The sequence below is a fragment of the Oratosquilla oratoria genome, chromosome 3, assembly GCF_046742065.1.
Source record: "Oratosquilla oratoria isolate Oo_2021 chromosome 3, ASM4674206v1, whole genome shotgun sequence".
In the NCBI taxonomy this organism is placed as follows: domain Eukaryota; kingdom Metazoa; phylum Arthropoda; class Malacostraca; order Stomatopoda; family Squillidae; genus Oratosquilla; species Oratosquilla oratoria.
Window position 1 is genome coordinate 25014415 of NC_134779.1, and position 14441 is coordinate 25028855.

At 37.5% G+C, this 14441-nt stretch overlaps 1 protein-coding gene across 8 annotated transcripts in view; it reads right to left on the reverse strand.

Moving 5' to 3' along the window:
* Positions 1–14441, reverse strand: part of LOC143020987 (cell adhesion molecule Dscam1-like) — a 90675-nt gene that overhangs the window by 31175 nt on the left and 45059 nt on the right. For 6 of the 8 annotated variants that reach the window (XM_076178086.1, XM_076178104.1, XM_076178094.1 and 3 more), the window contains exons 26-31: positions 13666–13851; positions 12843–12961; positions 11979–12156; positions 8735–8905; positions 7345–7610; positions 5397–5460 (exon numbers count right to left, since the gene is read on the reverse strand). In XM_076178086.1, coding sequence (XP_076034201.1) covers positions 5397–5460; positions 7345–7610; positions 8735–8905; positions 11979–12156; positions 12843–12961; positions 13666–13851 — 984 coding nt within the window. The remainder of the gene's footprint in view (positions 1–5396; positions 5461–7344; positions 7611–8734; positions 8906–11978; positions 12157–12842; positions 12962–13665; positions 13852–14441) is intronic. The other 2 variants (XM_076178080.1, XM_076178059.1) reach the window with 2 other exon arrangements.

The following is a 14441-nucleotide window of genomic DNA, read 5'->3' on the forward strand; positions in this document are numbered from 1 at the left end:
TTCCCGGAGTTCACAGGCGCGGGTAGCATTCACTGCATGGGCCTCACAGTAGTGACCGGTGGGTTCTCCTTCGGCTTCTGGGACGCTCAGGAGCGAAATCCTCAATTCACTCTCCCGTGGGCCGGTCAAAAATCTGACGATAAGAAATAAAACCTTTCCGTCCGTTGACGAAAGGAGATAAGCCCCGCTTCCTGTCTAAGATTCACAACACTGGCCCATGAGTCGCAGTGTCTGGGCTGCAGGGAGATGAGAGCCACAGGGGTAGTCCACCATCGACCGTACCGCTTAGATATAGCACATCCGGAGGGTCCTTGTGCTCGTCCCTTAGCCGGGGTCCCGTCCCGGCTACGAGGAGATTTAATCTCGTCTTCGAAGTCTCTCGGAGGTACCTGACCTCCGGAGTAAAGGAAATCCTGGCGTCGATCCAGAGACGGGTGTTGCCCTGAAGAGTTAGTTTTGCTTCAGTGTCCTCAGACTCTTTCCCCTGGTCTTGGTCGTCGAGATCTTCAGTCTCAGCCTTCCACGTTCCTGGGAGAGGCGGTTGAGAGCCCTCTGAGCCCTGCGAAAGAGGCAGTCGCCCCCAGTGACCGCAAACACGAGATCGTCCGCATAGGAGAGGAGGCAGGTATTCCCCCCGAGATGAAGGAGAGCCAGGTTCTTCATGAGCACGTTGAAGAGGGTAGAACTGAGAACGCCTTCCCTGCGGGGTCTCAGTGTCCATCCTGTGGTATGCGGATAGGCGTCCCTCGAAGCGCTTTTGCGACTCTATCCGTGACCTAGAACCCAGGTCAGGCCTTGGATCCCCTTAGAAGACAAGGATCCAAGAATGACAGAGGCACTTGCTAGCTCGAATGTTTTTTGCAGATCCAGAAACGCCAAAATTGCAGGCCGACTACCGACCAGTCCAAGAAGGGTTGACAAACAAGTCAGTTGCTGCCACCTCAGGAGACGACTGAAGACCATCCGCTCTGTATTCTTGCCAAGAGAGGACGTGACATGGCGTAGAGGGGGAGGGGAGAGGAGACGGGGGAGTAGGGAGGAAGGAGGGAGCAGGAGGAGAGGAATGTGAGAGCCCAGCAGCTGAGAGGACCTCTCGCTTTTTTCTGTCTCCTTCGCTGATATAGCACATCCTGTGAGCGGTCACCCTGTTATCCTCTAGTTATTTTCACGGTCAATTTCGTTTCTATTTCTCTTATTATTAGTATCATTACCATTATTATATCTCTCACTATTAATGATATTTTTATTATTCTCATTATCATTATAATAACTATCATTGTTATTACTCTTATCATTATCATCCTATCATTATTATTGTTGATACTGTTATTGTTATTGTTACTAGTATCATTATTATCATTATTATCATTATTAATTAATGATTAATTATTATTATTATTATTAATTATATTATCAATTATTATTATTACTATTATTATTATATTATTAATTATTATTATTATTATTACTATTATTATTATCATTAGTTATTATCATTAGTTATTATTATTATTATTATTATTATTATTATTATTATTATTATTATTATTATTATTATTATTATTATTATTATTATTATTATTAATTATTATTATCATTATTATCATTATTATTATCATTATTTAATACTCGTCGAAATAGCTAAGATATTGGTCACTGTATGACAACGTGATTTGATAGCCACCACCTACTCCCAACCACACACTCCTGTCGGGAGTAGATTTTGATCAAACTTTCCTGTTGTAGGTATAGACTTGTACCTAGGATGGAGGATAGACCATGACGCTTACTTCTTAAATGAAAAAACCCACATCCTGGACCTCGTAATCTTTTATTTTTTCTCCAACAAAAAATAAAAGTCCTCTCGGATTTCTGTCTCGTATGGGTATTTATTGTAGTTATTGTTGATTCTGATTTTGATCCTATTGATGATAATGGTGGTTCAGTATAATGGTAATGATGAAAATTGTGACATTTACAGTGATGCCAATATTAACTAAGGTGATAATGATAGTAACACTATCAGTGACGATTAAGATAAGATGGTAATCTTGACTGCGGTGATACGACGGTGATAGTAATTAAGATTATTTTAGTCATGGTGATACCAATGCTTATAATGATGACAGTGATGGTTATGGTGCTCATTATGAGGATGGTGATAACGACGATGATGACACCAAAATGACGACGACGACGACGACGATGATGATGATGATGAGACGACGACGACGACGACGACGATGACGATGACGATGACGATGACGATGATGACGATAGCGACATTTAAGATGACAATGAAAACGACGATGACAACAAGAATGGTGACGGGAAAGATAATAATGACAATTATAACAACGAAAAAAATGTGTCGAGATAAAAAGACAAATACTCTAGTTTTCCACATATGTAAACAACGACAACCAAATTAACCTTAATTGGATAAGTAAGGTTTTCTAAACCCAAAGACTTAAAATTTTTAAATTTTGTGAGGCATTGATGTACTAAAAAATCGAACAATCAATTCAAAGTTAGAACCAAACTAGGTTTGAATCAAGCTTGATCTAGATCAAGATAGATTTAGATAGGTTTATATCGAAGTAGGTTTAGAACAAAAGGTTTATATCCAAAGGCTGATTGAGATAGATTTAGGGAAAATTGGGTTTAGATAAAAATAGTTTTATAGGTTTATACCAATGTAGGTATAAATGAAAAGGCTTAGATTCAGATAGGTTTAGGGAAAGTTAGATTTAGATGAAGTAGTTTGATAGGTTTATACCAAAGTTGGTTTTGATCGAGACAGGTTTAGATAGAGAAAGGTTTATAGGTTTATATTGAAACATATATGATATCAGAAGGTTTTGATAAAAAAAATTATGTCATTAATTAATCGAGACAGGTTTAGATAGAGATAGGTTTATAGGTTTATATCAAAGTAGGTTTAGATCAAAGTAGGTTTAGATCTAGACAGGTTTAGATGGAGATAGGTTTAGGGAATGATTGGCTTAGATAAAGATTTGTTTGTAGGTTTAGATAAAAAGGTTTAGTTGGAGACAGGTTTAAATCCAGGCAGGTTTAGATAAGGATATGTTTTATAGAAAAAAGTTTAGGTTAAGATGGATTCAAGAGAATTTAATTTTTAGTTAGATTTTGACTGAGAGTGGTTTAGCTTGAAAAAGGTTTAGAATAACAAGGTTTACACACACCAAATAAATTACATAGCGAGCCCATTTGAGATCCTTAAGTATGTAACTGAACAAGTTCTTCAAGAATATGAACAATGAAACAAAGTCCAAAAGAACATCGCCCCATATTACGACTCGAAGAAGAACATCAGAACAAACGGCAACTTGAAGAACATCACCACAAGTTATGATACTAAGAACACAGCCAGATATCGTGGTCTAAAGAATATTGCCACAAGTTATGACTCAAAGAACATTGGATTGAAGAACAGTACCACAAATTATGTCTAAGAGAACACTGGATTGAAGAACATTGCCACAATTTTTTTTTACTCAAGAGCATCACCACAAATAGTGGCCCGGGTTCGAATCCCACACTCCTCTCCAATTCCTAACAGTGTTGGTAACGTGCCCAAGCACATGGAGCAAAGGTAACGACTTCGGCTGCTTAGTGCCTCCTGGCGTAGGCTTCACATCATATTCTACACATCTGTGACAACCACAAACACCCTCATGACCTTTTCGACTGTCGCCGAGTGATTTTATTCAACAGAAGGTAAACCCTGCGTAGATTCAAGCCGATCTCGAATGACGCTAAATCTGTATCTATTCTGCTTGTCGGCGGGCGATATAACTAAGCCGAAGGAAATCTCCTATGAAAGAAAACGGATAAAATAATCCCCCATTTTCTGTAGATTGTACTTTGACCTAATAAGGGTCTTAATCTGTTAGTAATCCCTTTCGAAACTCCAAGCTACATTTGGATTTGTGTCTTTTAAACGAATGAGATTGTTCATGATGTTGGGGTTTAAAGACAGTGTCTTTAATGGAGAATTGTTTATGCACAAATTCTTAGATTTTTTTTTTAATTTGGTGAAATTCTGAATTTCCAAATACTACGCAAAGGATCATTCCAAGTATATACGGTATATGTGTATACACACACACACACACACACATATATATATATATATATATATATATATATATTTATGAATGCATGTATGTGTACATATACTTTCATATATATGAAATAATCAGAACTGAAATTAGACTGGGAAATTTTCTATAGTACTATAAAAAATAAGAAATAATAATGACATTTAAAATTTCTGGTAAAATTAAATGATCTTGTTTGTACAAATAATAAGAATGCTGAACTCTTTAATTAGTAGCCTATATTATTTCTCCATGTAAACAAAACCATCTGACGCTAAACATAATGAAATCCGAAATGATGATATATCTGAATTAACTGAGAAATTCTAAAAGAATTATCAACAGCAATGAAACATGGTTGAAAAAAGGGAGGGTGCTTTGGATGGGGATTCTGAAGTTATTAAGGACGATTTTGCTGTTGTCTGTAGTCTTATTTTGGTGTCTATGACATGACCAACAGTGAACAAAAAATTACGAAGGAGAAAAGATGTTGTGTAAGAAAGTGTTGGAAAGGCAATTTTTTTTTAATAACACATTATTCACCGTTACTTATAAATATCATCTTGATTTAAATCACGCTTATATTATGATTATATATGTCTTTTATGATTAAAATGTGAAGGATTGAAGGAAAGGGTTATATTGGTTTCATGTTAGGAACAATTGCGTTTGTCAAACGTTTGCTATTGAAACGTTTGTTTTCGGAGGAATGTAAACAAGAAGTCAAGGATCTGCACGTGCTCAGCATTTTGTAAACAAAAGACTTGGAGGGAGCGAGGTAAGGAGGCACACACAAACTCAAATAGGAAACAAAGCACAAACAACTTACAACTGCATTGCTAGCGTAAACACAAGATGCGACAGTTTTCAAAGAGGCTTTCGAATAAACGCTTTTTTTTTTTTTTTTTTTTTTTTTTGCAAAGGAAAATCAACTAAAACGCAACGCATAATAACCAAAGAAGGGTGACAAGGTTCTTAACTCAAACTGTTACGAGGCATGTTCGGAATCGAATGTGAGTGAGTGTGCTGCACAACTCAAGACGGAGAAAGAAACATAACATGAAGCCTTCAGAAGACTTGCAAAAAAACAAACTAAAAAAACAAACAAACAAAAAACGGGATTCGTGGGGAGTTGAAGGAATTAAATAATCTGAGGGAGGGTCTGTCATTCGACCAGAGAGGCATCTTGCGAAGATGAAGAAGGTTATGTTAGGTGTAAGGGTGCTTGTTAGAACCGATGGAGAAGGCAGAGTGGGGTAGCGAAGACCTCACCTTCATTCTGTGTGGAAGGTTTCCTCTTTGGTCGGTTGTTTCCAGAATCCACGCTTACTGCCGGCTGCAAGAGGGATAGGTGGAGCGGAAGAGGTGGGAGAGGGTCGGGGGTGAAAGGAAAACGGGCCAGGTTTGGTAGGTTGGGAAAGGGTATTGGAACAAAAGGACATGTAAGAAAAGAAATGTATAAGATAAATGGATTGACGTTGACCTTTGTAATGAAGGCGGGGATATACGAGTATATATATATATATATATATATATATATATATATATATATATATATATATATTATATATACACACACTGAATGGTCCTAGTACATAGATTTTCATCTTTTCAATCACATTAATTCTAATTTCAATTCCATGCCATCACGGTCGAGACTGACAAGGAGCTCTATGGAAACATATACAGAAACTGATACGTAATCAAGCTATGGGCTAGAACTAAGTTATGACGTAACAAATGAACAATGGCTTAGACCATTGCGCTATCCCTCTTGATAGCGTAATGGTCTAAGTCACTTTTCCTTTGTTACGTCTCAGCTTGGTTCCAGTCCATAGTTTCTATATATGCTTCCATCGAGCTCCTTGTCAGTCTCGACCGTGATGACATGGAATTAAAATGAAAATTAATGTGGTTGAATATATATATATATATATATATATATATATATATATATATATATATATATATACATATATATGTAGACATACATTAATAGGGGACATGAAAATATTCAAAGCATTGATGATGTTATCCTAGTTCGAATAAGTAATAGAAGAAGAACTATGAACTAGGCAATTTATGAAAAAAATAAACGACAACAACAAAGCATGACAAAATGTTTCAATTGAACTAAAGCTGATGCAAAAAAAAAAAAAAAAAAAAAAAGTGGCAGATTTTTTTTCACAAAATGAAGACTTATGTTATAGAAACTTCCATAACTACAAGAACTATGTTGAATTGAAAAATATATATATATTTACAAATTACCGGTACCAAAGAAAAATAACTTCAGTTATGAAGAAATGAATATGATTTAAAAAAAAATGAAATTGAAGTAATAGGGCCGAAATGAAAACAGGAGAAAAAAAGAAGAAGTATTCATTAAAAACATCTCATAATTCGCCATCCCATGAGACATCTATATTGATATAAATTAAGTAATTGTATTCATTATTTATAATTGGCAGGGCACAAAAAATCTTGGTAACAAATCCTACACATTAATATTACCACACTTTGAAATATTATTACTTTAACTATTTATGTATCTATATGCAAAGATATTTGCCCTATACATCAAAAGTACTATCATTTGAACTATAAGTATTTGCAAGTGATATGAAAAAAAAAACATATTCTATACAGCTTTTTTCTATCGTTTGAACTACCCTTATGTATCACACGAAAATGATCAAGTTTCATTTCTTCATGTAAATGATAAAAAAAACATATCCTGTACAGCAATTATACCTTCGTTCTATATCCTATACATCAAAAGTACTATAATTTGAACTATAAGTATTTGTAAGTGATAAGAAAAAGATAACATATCCTATACAGCAATTACACTTTCGTTTGAACTACCCTCATGTATCGCACGAAAATGTACAAGTTTCGTTTCTTCATACAAAGAAAGATAGAAGTACCGAGGGCAGAGGTGGTGGCGGTGTAATTTGTAACTGATAAGAAAAATAACTGTTCTATATCCTATACATCAAAAGTACTATCATTTGAACTATAAGTATTTGTAAGTGATAAGAAAAAAGAACATATCCTATACATCAATTATACTATCGTTTGAACTACAAGTATTTGTAAGTGATAAGAAAAAGATAACATATCCTATACAGCAATTACACTATCGTTTGAACTACCCTCATGTATCGCACGAAAATGTACAAGTTTCGTTTCTTCATACAAAGAAAGATAGAAGTACCGAGGGCAGAGGTGGTGGCGGTGGTGTCTTAGATTCTCCGTGCATTCTGAAGGTGGCATAGGGGGAGATCTCATCGTAGGACCCCAAAGGCAAGGTGGAAGGTGTGTAGGCCTCCAGGATCTCTAGCGTACGTCCTGTACTGTAGCTCCCAACTCCTACGCCTCCGTTAGGTCCTCCTAGGACCTGACCTATTCCGTTCCCTCCGAGGAGAGTGTCCGAGGTCAGACCCGATTCAGGGGTGAGGTCATTGTTGATGTGGTTTACTTCTGCAAAGGCGAAGAGGTGTTAATAAGGGACATCACACGAAGGTTCAGGGTTCTTGCTATCTTCAGTATGTTTCAATGGAAATGGGTACATATATGTATGTTATTAACCAAACCTGGCCTTCACGAAGCTTTGATTCGGAGTTCCCCCGACTTCACTGTATTCTGAGGGACCCCGGATCGAAACTTCGTGATGGCTGCGTTTGATTATTTGAAAGACTTCTCTGTAACGATTTATTTGTTCCATAATGTATGATAATGTTTAATTCAAACTATCATGCCAGTTTCTTGTCTTTTGTAGTTGTTAGAGATGTTTAAGTATTGTAAACTGAGGGCTAAAAGATCTACAATTTGTGTTTTTATCTTAAGATGACTGAGGTGTGTTTGTCCCCAGTTAAACAAGTAAAAGCGTTTTAGTGTGAGGATAGTGTGCAGAAATTTTGCACATAGTAGGAAGTTGTTCGATTGGCTTTGTGTGCACTAAATGAATAAAGCATCAAGCCAGACCAGCTGGTCGTAAACATATGTGTGTATATGTTACAGTAAGAACACGTACCTAGGGATTACGCGTAATCCCTGAATGTTTATTCAGTGAATACGCGTAATCCCCGTTTCACTAACCTAACCTAACCTAACCTAACCTTAGGTTAGGTTAGGTTAGGTTAGGTTAGGTTAAGTTAAGTTAAGTTAAGTTAAGTTAAGTTAAGTTAAGTTAGGTTACGTTAGGTTAGGTTAGTGAAACGGCGATTACGCGTATTCACTGAATAAACATTCAGGGTTTACGCGTAATCCCTAGGTACGTGTTCTTACTGTAACATATACAGCCATACCACCAATACTTATTTTCCTGTCCACACCGGGATTTGAACTCAGGTCTCTAGTGCGTTTAATCTAAATTATGAATATACATATGTATATATATATATATATATATATATATATATATATATATATATGTATATACATATATATATATATATATATATATATATATATATATACATATATATATATTTGTTATAGAGAAAAGGAGAGGAAGAAAAAAACATAGTTTTGCTTTCGTGAACACAAACCCCAGTTTCCACAAGATATACTTACGCAAGATTGCCAAATAGGGAAATATGTACCTTTACCTTTGTACTGCTGCGTGTGGGTGTGTGTCTTCCTACATGTGTACAACACCGCTGCGACAACGGCAACGAAGACGAGGACACAAGCGACAATGACGGCGATGAAGACGTGGGCGTCCCAGCCCCAGGAACCCAAGTCTCTCACGATCAGTTCTGGGGAAATGGTGGCTGAAAATGTAGATTTGAAGGTCAGGAGGATCAGGGTTAGGGAAGGGAAGGGGGTGGGAGGGTAAGGTCAAAGGACGCCAACCTTAGTGGATGTGTGTGGCCTTTTTACCTTTTCGCCAAGGCTGTGAATCGCATATTCGAGTGGGTCTTTGTTATGTCACAAGCGAGAAACCTTGATACCGACTCTTTTATCGAAAACTTTGTTTATGGTCAACGTTAGTTGATTTTTTTTTTTTTTTTTTTTTTTTTTTTTTAAACTGGGAGGTAGATTTCGGTTACTCAATCTAAAAACATCAACGTCCTAACCCTGATCTGGACGTGGAGCCTTGAAAGGCTGACACTCGATCACTTGACACAGTCCAACATATCTTTATCACAGTGTTTCTTAGCCTGGGGTATCGAAATCAGTTTTAGGAGATGCTGGGAGTTGTTGAACACATGAAAGAACTTTATTTCCTTTTCCTTTATGCTTCAAGATATCAGACGGTAACGAGAGTTTAGTGAGCGCTACACTACCTAGACCTGATGACAGGGGTTATGGAACGCTGCTATATTGACTTCAGTTGTTTTTCCTTCATGTTTCACATAAGGAGAATTAGCAACGGGTGACCGAACTACTGACTTAGAATGTTTTACAATAATACAACAGAAAGTGCTCCAACTATTTTTTCTTGAAGCAGTAATTACAAGGTGAAGCCAGTACTCGATACATTTTCTATATTGTGTTTCTTCAGTAAAAAAAAAAAAAAAAAAAAAAAAAAAAAAAAAAAAAAAAAAAAAAAAAAAAAAAAAAAAAAAAAAAAGGTGCAAAACTCACCTGGACTTGCAGGAAACAAGCTGGTCTAAACAACATTAAATAAACAGAAATATCAACAAAAAGACAAACAAAGAGATAAACAAATACATAATCACGTGATCAAGTAAAGAACAACAATAATACAAGTTTGGTTTTAGTGGTCCTGCATGATGAATGTCGGAGTGAATTATCTCCCCATCAGTCCTCCTCTTCCTCCACCTCTTCCTCCGATCTCCTCCTCCTCCTCCTCCTCCTCCTCCTCCTCCTCCTCTTCCTCTTCCTCCTCCTGATCCCCCTATCAGCCTCTGAAACCGATCCACACGAAGAAGAAAAACGTGAAGTGAAAGACGAAACTACCTTCCTAGGTTTGTCCGAAAGTAGATGAAGCATAATGAAACATTACGAGAATAGGGTACAGACGGCTAGAATATTCTTATAATGTTTCCCTATAATTCATCTATCTTCGGACAAAACCTGAGGATACTTTTGTCTCTCACTGTACATTATTTCTTCCCAAAGGATCGTTGCAGGGTTGTGTGGGGCTGTGGGTAGTCAGTGAAAATTGCAGCAACAATTCATTAAAACAAAATCGATGAATTAATGAAATAGTAAACATATAGACAAATAAAAGAAAATTCAATAAGAATACAAATGAATATCTGGGCAATAAATGAATGAACAAAATAAATCAAGAGACATGCAAACAGAAAACAATAAGAAATATAACCTATCATCCTAAAGCCGCAAAGTATACTTTGTCTTGAATTGCTTTATATCACAATTGACCTGACTTCTTTGGCTTCCTTTTTAATAACTTATATTTCATATGAATTTATTCATATTTTCATTTATTCATATATACATTTACACATGTATATTTATTCATTTATCTATTCATTTATTTATTTTTATATATTCATTAATTCATCTACGTATCTGTTATTCATAAAATTAATAATTTACTTATTTACGTATTTATTCATCTATTCATATCTCCTCTTGTTTCCATACTCAGGTTGGGTGGAATCAATGGGTTAAGGTTAGGATAATATACACTAAATTAGATTATACTTTCAATCTACGCACTACTCAATGAATGTTCCTAAAACTACTGTGATTTATATCTCCAGATCATTTACATTAATTGAATCATATAAGATGTTTTGGTCAATCTTGACTGTATCTATCGCAAGGTGTTTGTATTTCAGTCTTCCTGTGTATGTGTACGTCTGTGTGTGCGTGTGTGTGTGTGTGCGTGTGCGTATGCGTGTGTATTCACCTTGGTCTTTGGATCACGTGTTGGGCTCGTGATCGACAGCTATTTCCCTCCCGAAAGAGAGCTCAGAGCTCGTATGACCGATCTATGGGTAATGCTATGACCTTTCACACACACACACACACACACACACACCCAACTCCCCGCCCACGAGAGTCAGAGTAACGACCCGAAGCACAGCGATACCGAAATAATTTCGGCCCTGGGCAGGATTCGAACTGGGTACTGCGAGCACTACCGTACTTCCCAGTCCAGCGCTCTACCAACTGCGCCACCGAGTGTGTGTGTGTGTGTGTGTGTGTGTGTGTGTGTGTGTGTGTGTGTGTGTGTGTGTGTGTGTGTGTGTGTGTGTGTGTGTGTGTGTGTGTGTGTGTGTGTGTGTGTGTGTGTGTGTGTGTGTGTGTGTAGTGAAGAGACTAGTAGTTCCCTAAGTTTTAAGAAGGCTAATAAGATTGACCTGAAATAACCTCTATTTGCTCCAGGAACTACGACGGGATTAATAACGATATACAAAGTACTTCGTAAACTTTCTTCTATCTAACAATAGACGATTCTATTCGCCTGGCAGACGGTCCCTGAATTAAAGATCACGCGTGAGACGAGAACGAAGCCCAGGAGACAGCCGGGGCTCCTATTGAAAAAGTATAGCAGGGGTCACCATGTTAAGGCCCGCGGGCCAAATCCGGCCCTCCGCCGCACTGTACATATTTTCATGTTATGGCCCGCGGGCCAGATCCGGCCCTCCGCCACACTGTACATATTTTCATTACTATTATTATAATTTTTCTACAAAATTTTGGCAAGTGAATGTGTAATTATTTTTATTTTTTGTGTGTATTTTGTATATTGGTAAATATGATGTCTCTATTTTCTATGTATTCGCTGAATTTAATGAACGAAATGGTTATGTCGGCCACGCTCGTTATTCTCTTAGTTATCTGGCCCGCTGTATAAAAAAAAAAAAAAAATGGTGACCCCTGGCGTAAAGGATTATGGTTTACCTCCAAGATGCGTGAGGGTCGTGAATGGATACGTTGCCACAGAAGACCCGGCGGAGTTGTGGGCCGTGACTCGAAGTGTGTAGTGCGTCGCCGGCTGGAGATCGAGAACCACGAACTCCGAAGTGTTGTCCCACTTCACGTGGTTCGAGACAAGAGTCCACGTGGAGGATCCACGTTCCTGAAAGAGAAAGATTTTTTCTTTTTTTTTCGTCTCCAGTTTGATCTTTGCCTTCGGACACTGGTGTAAATGTGTATGTGCTATGTCAATCTGATTAAGCTTTATTGGAGTCAGTTATTGATGAATCTTATGTGATGAAAGATAGCTTTCTGAAGGAGAAGGAGGAGGAGAAAAAGAAGAGGAAGAAGAAGAAGAAGAAGAAGAAGAAGAAAAAGAAGAAAAGAAGAAGAAAAGAAGAAGAACAAGAACAAGAACAAGAAGAACAAGAACAAGAACAAAAAGGAGAACAAGAAGAAGAAAAGAAGAAGAAGAAGAAGAAGAAGAAGAAGAAGAAGAAGAAGAAGAAGAAGAAGAAGAAGAAGAAGAAGAAGAAGAAGAAGAAGAAGAAGAAGAAGAAGAAGAAGAAGAAGAAGAAGAAGAAGAACAACAACAACAACAACAACAACAAGGAGAAGAAGAAGAAGAAGAAGAAGAAGAAGAAGAAGAAGAAGAAGAAGAAGAAGAAGAAGAAGAAGAAGAAGAAGAAGAAGAAGAAGAAGAAGAAGAATACTGTTATGTCTGGCATCAGAAGTTTTCACATAGCTGAAGAGAAATCTCTCGATAGGAAAGTAGTAAATCAGCGCGAAGATGAAACGAGAATGCTAACGATCGCATTTGTGAGTTTACATCTTCTCCGTGCTACCGACCTTGTACTCAACCACGAGGGAGGTGATGGGACATCCACCGTCGAGCCAGGCAGCTAGGTTGAGCGAGATGGAGGTCACATTGACCCGAAGAAGTGATGATTGGGTGGGCACGATAGGCTCTGTCACGAAAGGTAGATGTATTATGGTCCTGTATATTGTATAACTTAAGTGTAATTGTATACATATGATTGTGCAAATTTTCTGTGTATGAATCATTATATTCTGAAATATAGGCAGTGTGCACACACACACAAACTGACGAAAGAACGCGCGCACACACACACACACACACACACACACACACACACACACACACACACACACACACACACACACACACACACACACACACACACACACACACACAGTTGGTAGAGTTTCCGACTGCCACTACGGCGGTCCGGGTTCGAATCCCGCCCAGGGCTGAAATGATTTCAGTATCGCTGCTCTGCAGGTCGTTACTCCAACTCCCGTGGGCGGGGAGTTGGGGTGTGTGTGTGCGTGTAAGGTCACAACATTACCCATAGATCAGTCATATACGAGCTCTGAGCTCTCTTCCGGGAGGAAAATAACTGTCAATCACGAGTCCAATGCGTGATCCAAGACCATGGTGAATCTCACTCTCACTCACACACACACACACACACACACACACACACACACACACACACACACACACACACACACACACACACACACACACACACACACACACACACACACACACACACACACACACACACACTCGAACTCATACACATTTCCTGTAATCCTACATCCGTAACAAGACCTGGTGCAACAGGCACCAAGGAGAGGAACTTACCTCGGCCGTCTGTCCTGGTGGGGATGGCGTCACTGGGCTGCGACACGCCAACATGGTTGAAGGCGCTGATGTAGACTTGATACCTGGCGCCGCATTGGAGACCCGTGAATGTGTATGAAGCTGCATCTGAGGGCACTTCCACACGTCTCCACTCACCGAACTCCCTCTTTTCGTGGAGGTAATAACCTAAGTAAAGAAGTAGTATGAAGTAAATAAGAGGTTAAATAGATAAATGTATAAGTAAAATACATACATAAATAAACAAATGAATAAATACATTGATAAATAATCAAACAAAGGAATAATCGAATGAATAAAGCACCTCCACACGTCTCCACTCACCGAACTCCCTCTTTTCGTGGAGGTAATAACCTAAGTAAAGAAATGGTATTAAGTAACTAAGAGTTTAAATAGATAAATGTATAGATAAGTAAATAAATGCATACATAAATAAACAAATGAATAAATACATGGATAAATAATCAAACAAAGAAATAATCGAATGAACAAATATATAAATAAACAAACAAACAAATAAATAAATAAATAAATAAATAAATAAATATATACTGTAGACACAAACAAACCAATCAATCAATTCAACAATCAATGAAGAGATTATCCATTGAATATTTTAATACATTAACTAATATATAAACTTATCACATATATAGACTATAGGCAAATACATTTTACTAATAGATAAATAGATAAATTATCAAAAAGTTAAAGAAATGGGCAGCAGAGTTATTTGATAACCAAAGAAAATAAGTAGA